Raw genomic sequence first — 17,468 nt, forward strand, 5'->3', positions numbered from 1 at the left:
TATCCCGAGTTGCCATCCCCCGTAGAGTTATAAAAAATATTCGAGTAAGTTTACGGGAGTTTACTCCCGCTTTATTTTTTTAGCGCAATTTCCATACTGGAATTGCGATTATTAATTCGTCATTTCTGGATGTGTGTCCGTAGCTTTACCGCAGTCGTATCTCCTCCTCAACGAAGCAATATCGAGGACTAGTTCCAAAAGCAAATATGTTAAGCAATTTCCGAGGATGATTGTGGGCCAAAAAAATTCCCGGAATTCCTTCCTGGATTTCCCGGAAAAGCCAAAAAACCTCGAAATTTCTGGATGTATGGATGTGTGTCCGCAGCTTTACCGCAGATTTAAGTCGTATCTCCTCCTCAACGAAGCAATATCGAGGACTAGTTCCAAAAGCAAATATGTTAAGCAAGTTCCGAGGATGATTGTGGGCCAAAAAAATTCCCGGAATTCCTTCCTGGATTTCCCGGAAAAGCCAAAAAATCTCGAAAAAATGCCGTTTTTGGCCCATATCTCGGCAACTAGACCATTTAGCGACTTGAAACATTTACCAATAGATTTCTGCCATAATTTACAACAATATTGCCGAAGAAAGTTTTCAAAAATATCCTTTCGTTCGGTCACAAAAAAAAAATTTAAATTACATTATACATAATACACTACAGTACTATATAGCAATATAGAGAGCGCGACAACTAAATACCCCCTACACGTCCGCAATATTTTTTAAATCTCGTTGATAAATATTTTTTCTATTTTGTTTTGAATTATTAAAACTACTAGTGTTGCATTATTTATTAGCTGAATATATGAATTATCTCGATTTAAAATTGTTATGGATTACATAAGGAAATTGCGCTTAAATTGTCACTAGACTTTTTATTAACTTGTTTTTATCATGCTCTTGTGAATCCGCATTTTTTTTAAAAAGAATTTTCTTCTATATGTGGTTCCTCTCAAAACGACAGAAGTTGTATCTAACTTGATAACTTCTTAAGACCAACTGCTCAGGAAGTTTTTTTTTTCGAACCGTTACTGTTAGATCAGAGGAGCTTACTCACGCTCTGCTAAAAATCCATATCGGCAACATGTGTTACCGACCGGTTTATATAATTAGGTGCAGCAAAAATAAAATTCGTTGACAGTTTGTGTTTGTGAGGTAAAACGCTGTCAGCATGATGTCTACTGTACAAGAGACGGTCGGTTCCCTACCGGATGAAATAATGAAAACCGTACCTAAACTTTCTTCTATTAAAGACAGGTAAGGAGCGAGACAGGATATATGCTTTAGATCGAATTTCCTACTAATGTTTCTAAGATTCTGTAGAAGTTGAAGATTGTTTCTCAATCTAAATACATATGAACGGTTTATTTTAAATCATCGTGTTACAAATGACAAGAAACATACTTCAGTATATTTTGTAAAACACATTTTTTCTGAAAATGTTATCAAAACTATGTCGTAAAATAACTTGTGCCTTTAATGAACATTGCAAAGCACACAGTAGTGCATTGTTGCATTGAATATGCGTGCTTGGTCATCTGTTGCCCTTGGTTAATTATGCCATCGTTTCTATTCCATCTTCGTGTTGTGAGTTGATGCGTCACGTGATCTTCTTCTCGTTAGTTTAAGTCTTCAAAAGGTGAAGAGCGTGAATTAGTTTAAGTCTTTAAAAGGTAAAGAACGTGAATTAGTTAAAGTCTTCAAAAGGTGAAGACTGTGAGTTTAAGTCTTCAAAAGGTGAAGACTGTGAGTTTAAGTCTTCAAAAGGTGAAGACTGTGAGTTTAAGTCTTCAAAAGGTGAAGACTGTGAGTTTAAGTCTTCAAAAGGTGAAGACTGTGAGTTTAAGTCTTCAAAAGGTGAAGACTGTGAGTTTAAGTCTTCAAAAGGTGAAGACTGTGAGTTTAAGTCTTCAAAAGGTGAAGACTGTGAGTTTAAGTCTTCAAAAGGTGAAGACTGTTAGTTTAAGTCTTCAAAAAGGTGAAGAGCGTGAATTAGTTTAAGTCTTCAAAAGGTGAAGACTGTGAGTTTAAGTCTTCAAAAGGTGAAGAGCGTGAATTAGTTCAAGTCTTCAAAATGTGAAGAGCGTGAATGAATAACTCCCTCCTGTAATTAAGCTCGACTAGATTAGTACAAAGATTGTTTGTAAAATAATGGCTTACCCCTATAGTCTAGGGCTTCTGTGTGCTCGTTGCAGACTATTTTTCAAATAGATTTTGATTATAGCCTATAGTCTAAATTGTATGCACGTATCAATAGTATCATATACGATCTAACAATAGATGAAATCATTAGTTTGTATCATAAACCTAAAAAGGTTTTACAAGACATGAAGAAACATACATGTTTAGATGCTGGTAACATTGGTGTTAGAATGTTTTGATTCTACATTATTTTCTGGTTTAATTGGATTAAGTTATACGTGATAACTGTTTATCAGAAACAATGAAAAATGATTACATAAGAAACTATGACAATTGTGGCAATTGTAATATGGATTATTTCAGAGCAGAGGCGCAGCCACTGGGGGGGGGGGTAAATATGTTCCCAGGCGCCGACCCTAGGGGCTCCATAATAAGCTCGTTTTAGCTGCTACTTTGAATTATAAATATAAAAAATATATTGGGGGGGCGCCAGATTAAAAGTTTGTCCCCGGGCGCCGGGAGGGGTTTTAGAGAATATATCATAACGCTTACAGTGTTAAAAATGAGTTAACAAATAAATTCAATTTCTTTGTTTATTCATAAAATTACTTCCCCAGGTTCGGTAACACGGTTTTTTTCGGCAATGCCGGTGGCTACTGGCTTCCACCGTTTCGTATCGGTGCCGACACTGACTACAGGACACACGCACGGAATATCAGAGACATGGAGATACGCCCTGATGATGTCATGATATGCTCGTATCCCAAAACAGGTGGGCTATATTATGTAGTTTGTTTATTGTTTATTTAAACCTGTGATCTGTATTGTTTATCTGTTTACATGACGTCATATAAATAAAATAGACAGGTAGCTACTAAAGTTTGATTGACTCATGAATTCCAAATTCTAGACTTTTGGCGTTGCAGTTGTGCGCGCTAAAATCCAACCATGCCGACCCTTTGCTGGCTTATTACTCTGTTTTATAACTCCATATCTTCACATATTGAGCTGAATGAAACACACACACACAAACACACACAAACACACGGGTAGTATTTCCATGGGTTCCTTTGCCCAGATTTATTTTGTCGTGAGATCATTTATTCTTGAGATATTATGTCTGGAATTTTCGGTCTCATATAAAATTTAATTTTAATATGCCGTCGTCATACAGGTCTCCATTGGCAACAAGAGATTGTAAACATGCTGATGCATAAATCAGATACACTGAGCAGCGAGTCAGAGAACAACATTTGTTTCTTGGACGTCCGACCCATACACATCTTCGCAAACATCGAGTCGCCCAGACTGATTGTTACTCATGTGCCATTCAGGTTAGTCGATTCTCATCCAGAACGTAGTCGTTGTAGTCACATCTCATCCAAAGCATACGTCGTTGTAGACACATCTCATCCAAAGCATACGTCGTTGTAGTCACATCTCATCTAAAGCATACGTCGTTGTAGTCACATCTCATCCAAAGCATACGTCGCTGTAGACACATCTCATCCAAAGCATACGTCGTTGTAGTCACATCTCATCCAGAGCATACGTCGCTTGTTTTATTTAACCGTGCCAGATTAGTCCACAGAAAGGCAAATATATTTGAATGCGGTATGTTAACGTTAGGTGTTATTTTATGAAAGCTTTCTTACTTTGTAATGAGAGATTAGTAATGTAAGGCTAATTTAATGGAGTTAGTGAGAGCATAGTGTTATTGGATCTTTCTCCTTCCAACCCAAACGTCACTGTAGATGGGCTGTTGAGCTAATGACTACTGATCAAGGCGGAAGAGTTTCTAGATATAAGACAAGCACGACGTGTAGGGTCTAAGTCGATCAAACTAGATCAAAATACCCAGCTGTGGTAAGGGGTGGACGTAACCTAGCCCAATATAAGTCACATGAAAACATTCAGAATCCACTGGCACAATACTCATACTTCATATTATTTTTCTTCCATTTTTTTTTATTTCCGCCCATTATATACCTGATGAAACAAAAAAAAGGAAACAAAAAAAAACAGCTCTAAACTACCGAATAATCTATATCTATATATATATATATATATATATATATATATATATATATATATATATATATATATATATATATATATATAATTCTCTTCTTGGAGACGATAGAAAACAAGCTGTAAGCGCGCTCCCTACCACCCCACCCCTACATGGTCTGGTGAGCTGTGGTTCACGCTAAATGTTTACAATCGTAGAGCCGGGTTTAGTGAGGACTATTAGGGGCAGATATTTTAGTTTGAAACGATTTTAAACTTAGGGGAGGTAACTAAGAGGAATTTACTTTCACGGGGGGGGGGGTAGGGGTTGGGGAAAGGAGGGGGTTATCTTCCTTAACGAGCTACTGATAGTCTTTTAAAGCAAATATTTTCAGTGGCAGCGTTGGTACTGTCGAATTCACAAATTATGAATTACTGAAAATAAAACAACTAAATAGCGGCGTATGATACGCCGCGGGTAGGCTCGTATTATTAAAAGTAAATGTATTAGAATTGTGTGTTTCTATATTCCTTCAAAGCATGATGGCTTTAAAGCTTCAGTTCATTATATTATTCATTTGTTTTAAGAAGGAAACAACAATTATAAGGCAATGGAATTAAGATATGTCTTTATTGATATTTCAGATACCTCCCCAAGCAAGCATTGGAAAAGAAAATTAAAATAATATACTTGGACAGAAATCCAAAAGACGTTCTTGTGTCTTATTACAACCATGTTCACGAGCAAGTATACCCCATGCACTATTCGGGAACATTTGAGCAATTTGTTTACCTCAATCTGGAAGTTGGTTGTGAGTTTTTGAACATTTTATTTATCATTAATTGGAACTTTGATATGAGTTGTATTTGAGTACTTTGTTAATCTTTATTGAAAGTTATATTGGGACGGAGTGGTCTAGCGGTAGAGAGCTGGACTGCTAACCCTTAAGTCTCGAGTTCGAATGCGGGTTCAAGTCAGTAGACCGTCCCTGAGTCCAACCAACTCTGATGGGTACCTAACTAAAGTTACTCGCGTTAGGGAAAGTAAAGGCGGCTGGGCATAGTGCTGACCACACTATCTCTTCATATGCCGAGGTCACAGAAACAAGTGAACTCTACTTCATTTGCCGTCAGGTTTGAAAGGGAACTTTTTTACTTTTATTGGAAGTAATTTGTATTTTTTTGCCATCTGTTTATTTTCGAATGGCTGAACACTGTCATTTAGGACATTATTTGTTCACGTGCTTTGTGTGTATAGCAAATATAGGTCAAATGAGAAATATGCGTCTTTATTAGTTGACCTTGAATAAGAGTTCACGAAAATTACGTAACCAGGGACAACTAAGGCTCTACACATTGAAGGAAGTCCTTCCATATGTAGTGTGTTACTGTAGTGTAGTAGAATTACGACAGCAAGACATCAAAATACCTATTCATAAGAGTTAGTCAGTGAGCAGGTGCAGCAGAGTTATGTAACACTATGCCTGAGCTAATAAAATATAGTTTTCATGAGTTTTGCAAGTGATTCTACATCTCCTTGCATGTCCGTATGTTTAGTTTCTGATATTTTATTGTTTGTGCATGGATATTTAGAGAAACATGTGACAGTAAAAATAGTAAAATGACCCGGACTAAAAAACAATTAAATTACTGTTTGGTCCATAAGTGCCTGATGTCGCGTTTTCGCGACATACCGTACTTATCATCAAAAATAAGTCAAAATTCAAAAACAACTATATACCTCAAATTCAGTGTCAGTATGATGAGAGAAAATCAGCACAAATAATTTTTTACACGCTTGGAACATAATTCAGGCATTAAGGGGTGAAAAAGTTGTTTTACCCGAGCAATGAAAGAACGTTTATGTACTTCTTCATCCTTAGCGTTTCCCATTTCCACAGAAATAACCACGACACTAAACATTGCTGTGACAGCGACACCAATATTCAATCTTCAAATGAATGCAAGTTTACATTTGGGTTTTTAAGGTTTCATTCATACAGAGCAAAAGTTTCAGTCCTGCCTACGAAAAAAAATAATGCCGACCGTCGATGTTCAGGGGTCATCCATTCATGACGTCTACAGAAGTAGGGGGGGGGGAGTCGACTCTGTGGACGCGTGTGGAAGATGGTTCTGGACGTTGTTGTTGGAATATACATTTAGTCTTTTTTTTTCCAAAGTAATAAACTCAAAATAACAACATTAAAATTAGATATTTAAATAACAGCGCATGTAGACTGTGCTCGCTTGGTCAGGTGTGTGGCTGGTCTTACGGCCAGCGCGACCACATGAAAAAGAGGGTGGGGGAGGCGGTTAATACTTTAGAAGCACGTGCTTAAAAACAACCTACGTTACATCTCTACTAGAGATAATCCTATAGTTATAGGCCCATAAGCCATATATATTGTACAGCCCAGCAGAGGCGTAGCGACCCTTCCCGGCGCCCGGGGACAAACTTTTCGATTTGCACCCCCCCCCCTCGAGATTTCGATTTTCACCCCCCTCAACCTTTCAATTTATTTTTCCAACCCATTTTGGCGCCCCCTAAGATCGGCGCCCGGGGACATATGTCCGTCCCCCCTCCGCGCCCCCCCCCCCTCGCTAAGCTACTGCAGCCCAGCGGCCGTTCATAATTGACGTCACGTTAATTAGCAGAATTGTATCCCCAACCAAAAGAGTCAATGTGTACTACACATTACACGGCGACAGCCGTTACGAGCATTAGGACACACCAGATATTCACAATGATTCACAATATATTCACAATGATATTTTCTTTAAAATTTGTTCTACAGCCCACCTACCACCTATTCAAAAAAAAAAAATTTTCCGACTAGCATTATGAAAAATACTGTGAACAATCAAGACGTATAAGTATAATAATGATTTTCCAGACTTTTAAAAGTCTAAAATACACTTCTCTAGAGATTTTCTAGACATTGCACAAACCCTGACCGCCCCAATGCATTAATTAAATAATTACTTGGTAAGCATTGGATGTTCCGAACGAGGCTACTACTTATAACTGTTATGATTGTTAATATTATAATACATCCTACGAGTGTAGAAAATTAACTAAACGAATCCGCTGTTTTAGGAAAGGGGGAGGGGGAGTCAAAATTGAGTTACACGATTTGCCACTAACCCACCTACAAAAGACAAACAGACGTTAAGAACTAAAAAAAAAGCTTTTAAAAAAACAATTAAACAATTATAATAAGCTTTTAAATGCGCTGCAAAAAAAGAAAATATTACAAACTTGCTTTCTTTAACAAAAACTGTAATCGACGGAAACTTGTATTAAATAAAGCGAATTTGTTGTTTTTTTTTTAATTATTTTCAGTGCACCTAACAACTTGTTAGTAAAAAGGTTTTATATTTGTTTTATTTTACACGTTTTAGTATTTTAACGTTGTGAACTAAATGAAAGCTTGTAACTAGCATCCTCCCAATAGTTCAGACGGCTTTTATACACACATTCGACATATGGGTAACATCACATAAACAAACGTGATTAAACTGATCTCACAAACGCGTAATTCCCTCACCTCTAGATTATTCTAAAATGACCTTCAAATGACCTATATTATGGTGATAAGATAGATGATCTCAGGACAAAGGATCTCAGACAAAATGTTAAAATCCAAACTAGTTAAAAAAATTGCCATGAGCTATTTTGTCTAAGATATTCGGTCTAAGATCTTTTGTCCATATAATCATTTGTCCCGATATTATTGTCCTGATATCTTTTCTCTGTGAGATCTTGAGGGCATTTGTCCTAAGATATTTTGTCTTGAATCATTTGTCATGGAAACTGTATTATGTATGTTATCTTATTTTTTGAAAATAATTTTGACCTAAATTTATTTTTGACATTTGCATTTGTCGCAGTTAAACGATAGGGTCATAATTTTTTAATTCTAGGAGTCAAATACCTTACTCTGTTTTAGATCCACTCGATGAAAATTATTGCCAAATATTGTTTACCTTTGCAACTGTTAATAATAATTACGTCTGAAACCAATAAAGGATAGATAACAAGCTATTTTCGTAACATACATTAGTATCCATTTGGTGTAATGTTTTTCAGATAAGTACGGCGACTTATTCACATAATTGATGGATTGGCAAAAAGGTATTGACGCTAATCCGAATATTCCTTTCTACAAATCAGTTTACGAAGACATGAAAATTGTGAGTTTATTGTTGTCTTATGAGCTTATTAAATACCAGTCTGCAATATATTTACAATTTTTAAAGTCTTTAATACGCCAGGAATAAAAATTCAGATTGTTCACTAGTAACTTTAACAAAAATATTTGCTTCATTAAATATAAAGCGTAAGATTAAAATCAATGTTAACTCTCTAAACCAGGATGAAAAAGCTGGCGTGAAAAAACTGAATGAGTTTCTAGGGACTGGATGTAGCGAGGAGCTGTGTGAAAACATAGCAGAGGCTTGTAGCTTCGAGAGATTGAAGCGCTTCAAAGAGGCAAATGCACCAGAAAATAAAAAAGCAACGTTTCGCAATAGACAAATAGGATTTTATAGGAAAGGTAAATTTTATCATATAAAAGTACCAGTATTTTGAATAAGACACTGTCTTAACAAAAATGAATTAAATTAAATTTCACTTAAAATAAAACGTATTCCTCTTAACAAAGCTAGAAAGTCAATAGTGTTTTCAGCACATTTTTGTTTTAAATAAAGTTTATCAAAATATGAAAACATGATGCACTTTGTACCTTAAACTGAAATTGTTTTTGGATTCACAATATTTGCTATTTAGCTGCACTTAACTGTTTAATTCTTTCATTCTTTAAATCTCTGCTATATCTCACGACGTAATAAAACTGTTTCGTGTCTAGGTGCTGTTGGCGACTGGAAGAACTGGTTCACTGAAGATTTAAACGAAGAATTCGATAGGGAATACAAGAAACACATGGCTGGCTACAGAACGGTTTACAAATATACTTTAAATTAATTAAATGATATTATAATACTGTATGCACACAAAATTAAAATCTAGCCTTGCTTTTGCTAACAACAAAATAAAATGTTAAAATGCCTAAAATTAACGTTAAGAGTGAAAATGATCAAATTGTAAAAGATGTGTTACGTATTTTTGTGAGCAATCGTATATACTTGAAAATTTTCTAATGTGTTTTATTTATTTTCCACTTTAATTATTTAAATACAATCATGGCAATTTAAAATAGTTGAGTTTTAAGAACGTTTTACCCATATTATTCCGTTCAAAAATCATAAAAGTTATTCCAATCTGGCAAGCCGGTCAAGTATATATAAAATCTGGAAGCTTGGTATGTGTTATGGCTAAATATGCTCGTCTTATCTTAATGTATTTAATGTACTTTTAATGCCCCAAAATTAAGTGTTTTGAACGGACACAAATTTTGAAAATTCATAATAAATTATTTTGAAGATATGCACTTAAAATGTTTAGCTGAGTGCCCTAAAATATGGAAGAAGATTATGAATTCATTATTTATTGGGCTTAAAATATTATATTTTATGGATGATTGAAAACCTACGAAGAGGTTAATTTTCAAGATGGCCGCCGTTGTCATAGTTACCAAGATTTTTCCATTAATTTTTTAGTGGAAATGCATATGGAGATATATCTTAATAAAGCTGTAAAGAAATAACTGTTTTCTAACGAGTATTAAAAAAGTTTTTTTTTACCGGAGCCTTCCCCCTTAAGAATGTTATTATTAAATTTGAATACATTTCCTTTAATAGCTGATATAATTTTTTAAAAATTAGCTGAGTACATAGTTGTCGCAACAAAACGCCCGCATGCTAAAAATTGATCTTTCTTTTTAATGTGTTTTTTAATCGGAATAATTACCTTTCAAGATTTCCGTGTAGACTTTTCATGTATATATGTTACAGCTTAACATTTTTATATAGACCAATAGTACTCAAAACGGATCTGGCCTTTCAAATCGGATACCTTGAAAGTGTTCAGTGTAAAGTTGTTTTTCTTGGCCATTTTTGACTCTTTAAAGGAGTGTTATTGTCCTTTTCCACCTTCGACTATTTAAACATACGAGCCGACCCGCGGCATATCATACGCCGCTATTTAGTTGTTGTTTTTTCTAAATTTCAGTAATTCATAATTTGTGAATTCAACACTACCAACGCTGCCACTGAAAATATTTCTTTAAAACATTATAAGTAGCTCGTTAAGGACGATAACCCCCCCTCCTTCCCCCCCCCCCCTCCGTTAAAGTAAACTCCACTTAGTTACCCCCTCCTCCCCCCCCCCCCCCGTTAAAGTAAACTCCACTTAGTTCCCCCCCCCCCCTCCTACGTTTAAAATCGTTTAAACTAAATTATCTGCCCCTAATAGTCGTCACTAAACCCGGCTCTGTTTGCAAACACTTAGAGTGAACCACAGCTCACCAGACCATGAAGGGGTGGGGTTGGTAGGGAGCGCGTTTACAGCTTGTTTTCTAGCGTCCCCCAGAAGAGAATTATATATATAGATTGAGAGCTCTTTAATCAAGTTTATTAAGGAGTGTTATGAACCCGTTATTTAACTACTTTACTTAACTTTGACACCTGTATTAGACATCTCAGCTATATAAGCTTCCTGCCCCCTATTAGATTATTCATATAAGTGTTTTACCTTCCTATTTGGCTGTTTAAATGAGTATAATAAAAGAACAATAATTTATGGAATATGTATGATGGTTAGTCTAACTTTTGATCATGGAGTCAATGTTGTGTGTTTTTAAACCATATCTACGCAGCAACCTGATGAAGTGACTGTTGATAAATAGCCGATTTAGTAGATTTTTTTTTACTCATTCACGAAAAACTTTTTGGAATTTAAAAGATTCAATATTTCTTTGTAGGATTTCGGACTTCTAAACGGCCTTCCTCCAACTTCCCCAAATCCCCCCCCCCCTCCTCAACTACATTGTACGGTCTGACGGCATAAAGGAAGAGCTCCATTGTTGTTTTGCTCACAAAATTATTTTGCAAATGACTGTCATTTACAGAGAAACCTAGATAGATATATTCTCGTAGTTTGTGTTTGTATTTGAGTATGGGTTTGAGTATGGCAATTGCTTAAAGTACAACTTCCAGTTTCCGAAAATCACTTAAAATTTCACAGAATCAATAAAATAAGTATTTATACTTATATGTAAAATTTGGTCCACCTAAATGAAATACTATTTACTTTTTCGGTATTTTAGAAACTGTAAATAAAGTAACGTACCACTTCTGGTTATCAGAAGTCAATCAAAATATGATTATTCAAAGAATAGGATCGTATTATCTTAAATATACAATTTAGTCTAACTAACTGAAACGTACTCAAGTTAGCGTGTTTCTACCAAAATAAAATAAAATATCGCTGTTATTTATAAAAAAAAATCTTTCAAAAGTTAATAAAACACTGCATAAAATCTAGCACTTATATCTAAAATTTCGCCCACCTAACGTTAACGGTACTCCTTTTATTGATTTTTGAGAAACGGCAGTAAAGTAAGTACCACTTTCGGTTACCGGAAATCACTCATAAGTTGATACGGAAATACACATTTGATATAGTAATTAATTTTTTTTTTTAAATTTCAATTTAACTGAAACGTTACTCACGTTATCGATTTAACAGACAGAAAGACACACGGACAAAACTGCAACGCCCAGTTTTTCGACTGTATAAGGGTTAAAATGTAGAGAGTTTGATAAATTTGTATATTATAATGTTTGCCCGTTTGAAAGTGTCTATACGTTGTAAATAATAAAGTGCTCAATTGTAAAATGGCGAAATATTTGATTCATTTATTAAGGTTTCACTTATTTCAATTTATACGACTTATAAACATTAATTAGCAGTAATAAAATTTTATAATGCTATACCCTTACATAACTAAATCTAGCAAATCACATATATGACATAAAGGGGCGCTAATCTAATTATTCTGGCATATATTAAAGAGACAGTAATGTATTTAAAGTCTCCATATTAGGCGTTATTTGTTACAAAAACTTTTGAACAAAATATTATGTAAACCGAACTAACAAATGTATATCTTTTAAATACTAGTGACTGTTCTTTCTGCTGTTTTTCTACACAAGGTTATAAAAGATTTAAAATTAATACTAAACTAACTTTTTCTGATACGTTTTGCTGATACATTTTTTTAAATTGAATATGAATAACATACATTGTATTTTACTGCACACTTTAAAAATATATTTTTAAATATGCAAAGATGTGAATATCTATATTCTAATAAAACAGGATTTTGTTTTTCAAGTTTGTATTTTTTGTTTTCTGTCCCGTTAGAGCATCTGCACTATGTTTAGAAATGTAAAATACGTAATTGTTGTGGAGAATAATGTTTTTTGTCCATAAATGTTATACAAACATTTAAAGACGATAATTTATTGATTGATATATTTATTTCTAGAAATTCCCCTTTAATTATAAAAGTACAGAATTAATACTCTATTTACTTATTTTCACAACAAACATTGGCGGCTTCCATTGAAAACCATATTTCCCATTCAAAAGTTGTTCTATATTTTCTGTTGACTATAAATTTATCGATAAGCCTATTTACTATTTTTAATAATTCCCAACACTATTAGCAATTTTCAATAGGATACTCTTAACAGTTCTTCTAATTTGAGTATACAATATTTGTTTCTATATCTAGGCCAAACCAAAAGTAATTATAATTAGTTAAAAACAAAAACAAGTAAAAAGAACACAATAATTAATTGGGTTTCTTTACTAAACTATTTTAGTCCTTAAATATTTGATATACATCTTTGTATTTTAGCTTCACAGAACAAATTATTCAAGAATACACGGAATTTATCTAGAGCTACGAATAAAATAAATTTAAGCCATTTTGTGTCTGTCCGTATATTATAGACCTAGCTCTTTCTAGATTCTAGATATAGAATCTAGGTCAATAATGAGTTTCTTCAATAAACTATTTAAAGCCTTAATTATTTTATATAAGTCTTTGTTTGTTTAGCAATGGATTTAGCTAAATTAGGACATTCATAATTTAATTTAAAATAATTTACGCGTAATAATTTAAATTTCTTTTACACTGGCTTTAAGTAACATAACCCAATATATTTGAACCCAATGGTATATTACCAGCTGGCCTAGACTAAAGTGTAATAGTTACTATTTGGATGGTACGGGTTCGAAACACATTTTGTCAATGGTAATTTTTTTTTCAATTTTCCCTCATATAAAAAGCACAGTTGAAAATGACAACACACGCAATTAGTTATAATTCATTATTATTAGTTTGACGTTAGCTTTAATAAGGGTCGACCATTTATAACGTTCACAATGATTTTGAGCTTTTGACTCCTCTTTCCCTCTTCCACACGCGTCCACTTTCAACGAACCTCTTAAACATGATGCAAAATTACTAATTCACATTAGGGGTCGTCCACAAATGACGTTACACTCGTAGGGGGGAGGGGGGGGTCCGTAATTTTGTGACGGTGTGTGATGAGGGGGAGAGGGGGTGGTGTTCCGATGGTGTGACGTCACACTTTTGCATTATAAAAAAAGCAATGTTAGAAAACGAATTTTGGACGTTATTTCGCGTTTTAGAAAATTGTTTTAATAAATTAAAATAGGAATTGATTAAAATACTCTATTTTGACAGAGTTCAGACAAGATTTTAGAAAAATATCGACGTTTTAAAAAAATTCAACTACAATTTTGAGGGGGGTTGTAGGCTGATGTGTGACGTCATTTAAGGGAGGGGGGGTCTGCATTTTTGTGACGACGTGTGACGGAGGGGAAGGGGGGAGGTAAAAATCGTCAAAAATAGCATGACGTCATTTATGGATGATCCCTTTAACTGATAATGTAATATAGGAATTTTATATTTTCGGTAACATTTTTACTAGGCTTAAAAAATAATTGGGAGTTAAACTTTTCCAAGATGTCGGTAAGTCTACGGCGTGTAAACTTACCGTGTGAATGTGTTAAGACTAGATTTATCTAAAATTGTTCTTTATTCAAAGAAAGATCGCTCCTGTTCTCGAATTTAAAGGTTTTATTTTCCCATTATTTTTCAGGGATCAGAGATTGCAAGCAGTCATAATAGTTTTTTTTTATTGTAGATGCTGTAGACTGTAGACCGAAATTTTTACTGCCATTTGTGACTGTCTAACTATCAACGGCTATAGGGATTCGGGAAAATTCGGCTAATTAGCATGACGTCATTTTATTACTTTTACTCAACTTTACGCTGCATGTGTTTCCATAACAAACCGCCTCTTTCCCTTTTTTTGTGGTCGCGCTGACCGTTAGCCCTACATACCTGACCTTGCGAGCACATTATACACGCGCTGATATTTAAATATGTATTTGTAACGTGGTTATATTGAGTTTTGTACTTGAAAAAAGAACTACTCGATTTACATCATCTTAGGCTTTGGCACAAACCAATGATCTAGGCCTGCCATGATTTAGTTACAATCGTTTGAAATAAATTTGAATACCTTGATTTTTTTAGAAAATTGCCGCGGTCACTGCCCCATCCTATCCTGCTTTTACAAGCAGGATGGGATGGGGCAGTGACCTGGCCTGTGGTATACAGCTGCATTTGTGATGTATTTACCACGAGAACTGCCGATGTATGATCTACATTTTATATGCCTTTTTTTAAACTTAATTTTTAAATGATCAAACGTAAGTATTTCGTGGTTTTATTCGGCATGTGGACGTCCTCATTGACCCGAACCCCCACCTCCAGTACATAAAGGTCAACAAAAATCGATTTTTTTTTCGGACCCCTCCCCCCCCCACCCCCAACCCCCCGTGTGGATGTCATAAATGGATGACCCAATACTTTATTAATTTATTATTCAAGTGAGGTTCGAGCTCAGAAAATATTATACAAATAAATCGATGTCTTTAAAAGACAAAAACACGTGTATATATATATACATATATATATATATATATATATATATATATATATATATATATATATATATATATATATATATATATATATATATATATATATATATATATTATATGTAAATTATAAAGATGTCTTTTGTACTTTGCTGGACCTCAGCATATAAAGGGATGGTGTAGTCAAATCCATGCCTGTGTTTTCTGAGGAGTGACGTATTTTTAAATACGGGGGTCTAGATTTTTGTGACGATTTTTGTGGCACAGGGGAGGGAAAAGGGAAAGATAAAAATCATCAAACAAACGTGACGTCATTTGTGCTGTGAGGATATGGAGGGAAAACATAAAAATCGTCTAACAAACGTTTGCTATTTTTTGAAGGTCGCGAAAACCACAGTTCTACGCAGATCACGTGTAGTCTAGTAAACAGCTAAAAGGCACCATGTTTATCGGTTGGTTCCCAGAAAAAAAAAGCCCAACTGAAAAATGTGCAAACATAAAAATGCGCACATGGAAAAATGCGCAAACAGAAAATTGCTTACGCAGTAAAATGCGCAGATAGAAATGTGCGCATAATAAAATGTGCTAACTAAAAAATGCGCGCACAGAATCTTTCTGGTCACTCTGTTAGTCAAGGGAAGATACTCTATTTGACATCGCAAAAAATTACAATAAACAGTATTTTAAATAAAATTATTTCAAAACTGTGTTTTTGCAATTGTTATTTTTTTTTATTTTTTAACATCTTGTTTATACATGATGTTTATTCAAGCTTTGGAATTAGATATTTGTAATTTACATTAGTACTTATTTGAAAATTGTACACAAATTGCAGTTTTTCCAATCTCACGATACATAAAAATAAATATTTAAACATAAAGACTGGCTCGATTAGTATTATTATATAGATGTCGTCGATATAACCTAAACAGTACTCATAAGATTTAGTTCTCAGACATACATACACACAAGTACACAGACACGCACACAAACACAACACACAGAAATAGAGTCAAAATTACAAAACTAAATTTTTTCTGAATCAGTGAGGATTAAAATGTCTAAAAATAAAAAACATGTATGTTTATGCAATATCCATATACCATCTGATTATCTTTTAACGTAAATTTTACACGTTTTATTATTACATTTTTCTCATCAACAGAGGTAGTGCTTGAGTCAAAATATCTGTGCATAAATTAATTTAACATTTCATCTAAAGTATATTTGTAAGCAGTTCTATATCCAGCCATGTGTTTCTTGAATTCTCTATCAAATTTTTCGTTCAATGACCCTGAGAACCAGTTTGTCCAATCGCCGACATCACCTAGAAATTACCAAGTTTTATTACAGCTTTTATCAATGTTAGGTAGCTCGCATAACGTTTAAAAGTTATATTTATAAAAAAAAAATCACTGTTTTGATCCTAAAAAAAATTTTACTTTACAGAATAAAAAAATTTCAATATTGTAAAGAGTTAGTCTTTTGTTATGTTTTAAAGCGCCAATAATATAAATTGTTGTGACAGAGACGTTTTAAACAGTTTGATTATTAATTCTTTAGAGAATTAGTTCCAAGTGTGATTTCTGTGTTGCTTTAAGGCAACATTAATTGCTTTTGCCCTTCACCTTGAGATAGTAAAGTAAATACTATATATATGGTAATGTGGAGGAGGGGGGGGGGCATCTTAGCTCAATGGTAATTTCAAACAAAAATATACTAGCCGAATAGAGGGGTGTCAAAATATTTTTAATCTTTAGTGGACCGGGGAAAATAGAAATTGGGGAACAGGGGCTGAAAGAAAGAAGCTTCCGAGGCCCAAGTCGTAATAACCTTTGATAAAATTAAAGAAACTTTCACTGGATTTTGATCTTCCTCTTCAAGGCGAGGTAGAATACAGTGGGCTAGGCCTAGATGTCACGGGTGTGTAGGAGTTTTTTTGGAAGCGACGAATTACAATACCGCTGTCGTGACTTAATTTTGACGTAACTAATTTTCATTTTCGCTAACGATTGACAAAACTATCCCTAGACAAATATTATCGAGAAAAGTTATAATTACATGTATTGGGTGAAATAGACACACCCCTTTAACACGTTATAACAATGCTCACTAGCTACATACTGTAGAGAATAATATTTCTGTTCCATACCTTTTCTGTAGAAGCCATTTTTTCGGTTTCGAAATATACCATTTATACTTTCTAATGACGTGTTTTCTTTGAAAGGTTTCAAACTGTCAAATCTACAGGCCTCTGCTATTTTCTCACATAGCTCCTCGCTACATCCAGTCTCCAGAAACGCATTCAGTTTTTTCACACCAACTGTATCATCCTGTTTTTCAGAAGTAACACTGATTTAAATCGAAAAGATA

General features: G+C 34.2%; 2 protein-coding genes across 2 annotated transcripts; both read left to right on the forward strand.

Moving 5' to 3' along the window:
* Positions 1–2,764: 2,764 nt before the first annotated feature.
* Positions 2,765–9,130, forward strand: LOC131952483 (sulfotransferase 1C4-like). The gene is made up of 6 exons (XM_059315166.1): positions 2,765–2,912; positions 3,315–3,474; positions 4,796–4,962; positions 8,241–8,344; positions 8,526–8,706; positions 9,019–9,130. Exons 1-4 carry the CDS (start codon positions 2,864–2,866, stop codon positions 8,264–8,266), a joined length of 402 nt encoding a protein of 133 aa, XP_059171149.1. The 5' UTR covers positions 2,765–2,863; the 3' UTR covers positions 8,267–8,344; positions 8,526–8,706; positions 9,019–9,130.
* On the forward strand, positions 8,336–9,134 carry LOC131952490 (sulfotransferase 1E1-like). Its single transcript, XM_059315177.1, has 3 exons — positions 8,336–8,344; positions 8,526–8,706; positions 9,019–9,134. The coding sequence occupies exons 1-3, from the start codon at positions 8,336–8,338 to the stop codon at positions 9,132–9,134; spliced, it is 306 nt and encodes a 101-aa protein (XP_059171160.1).
* Positions 9,135–17,468: the final 8,334 nt, after the last annotated feature.

Source organism: Physella acuta, unplaced genomic scaffold, assembly GCF_028476545.2.
Source record: "Physella acuta isolate Inbredline_101_S28 unplaced genomic scaffold, ASM2847654v3 ptg000875l, whole genome shotgun sequence".
Taxonomy (NCBI): domain Eukaryota; kingdom Metazoa; phylum Mollusca; class Gastropoda; family Physidae; genus Physella; species Physella acuta.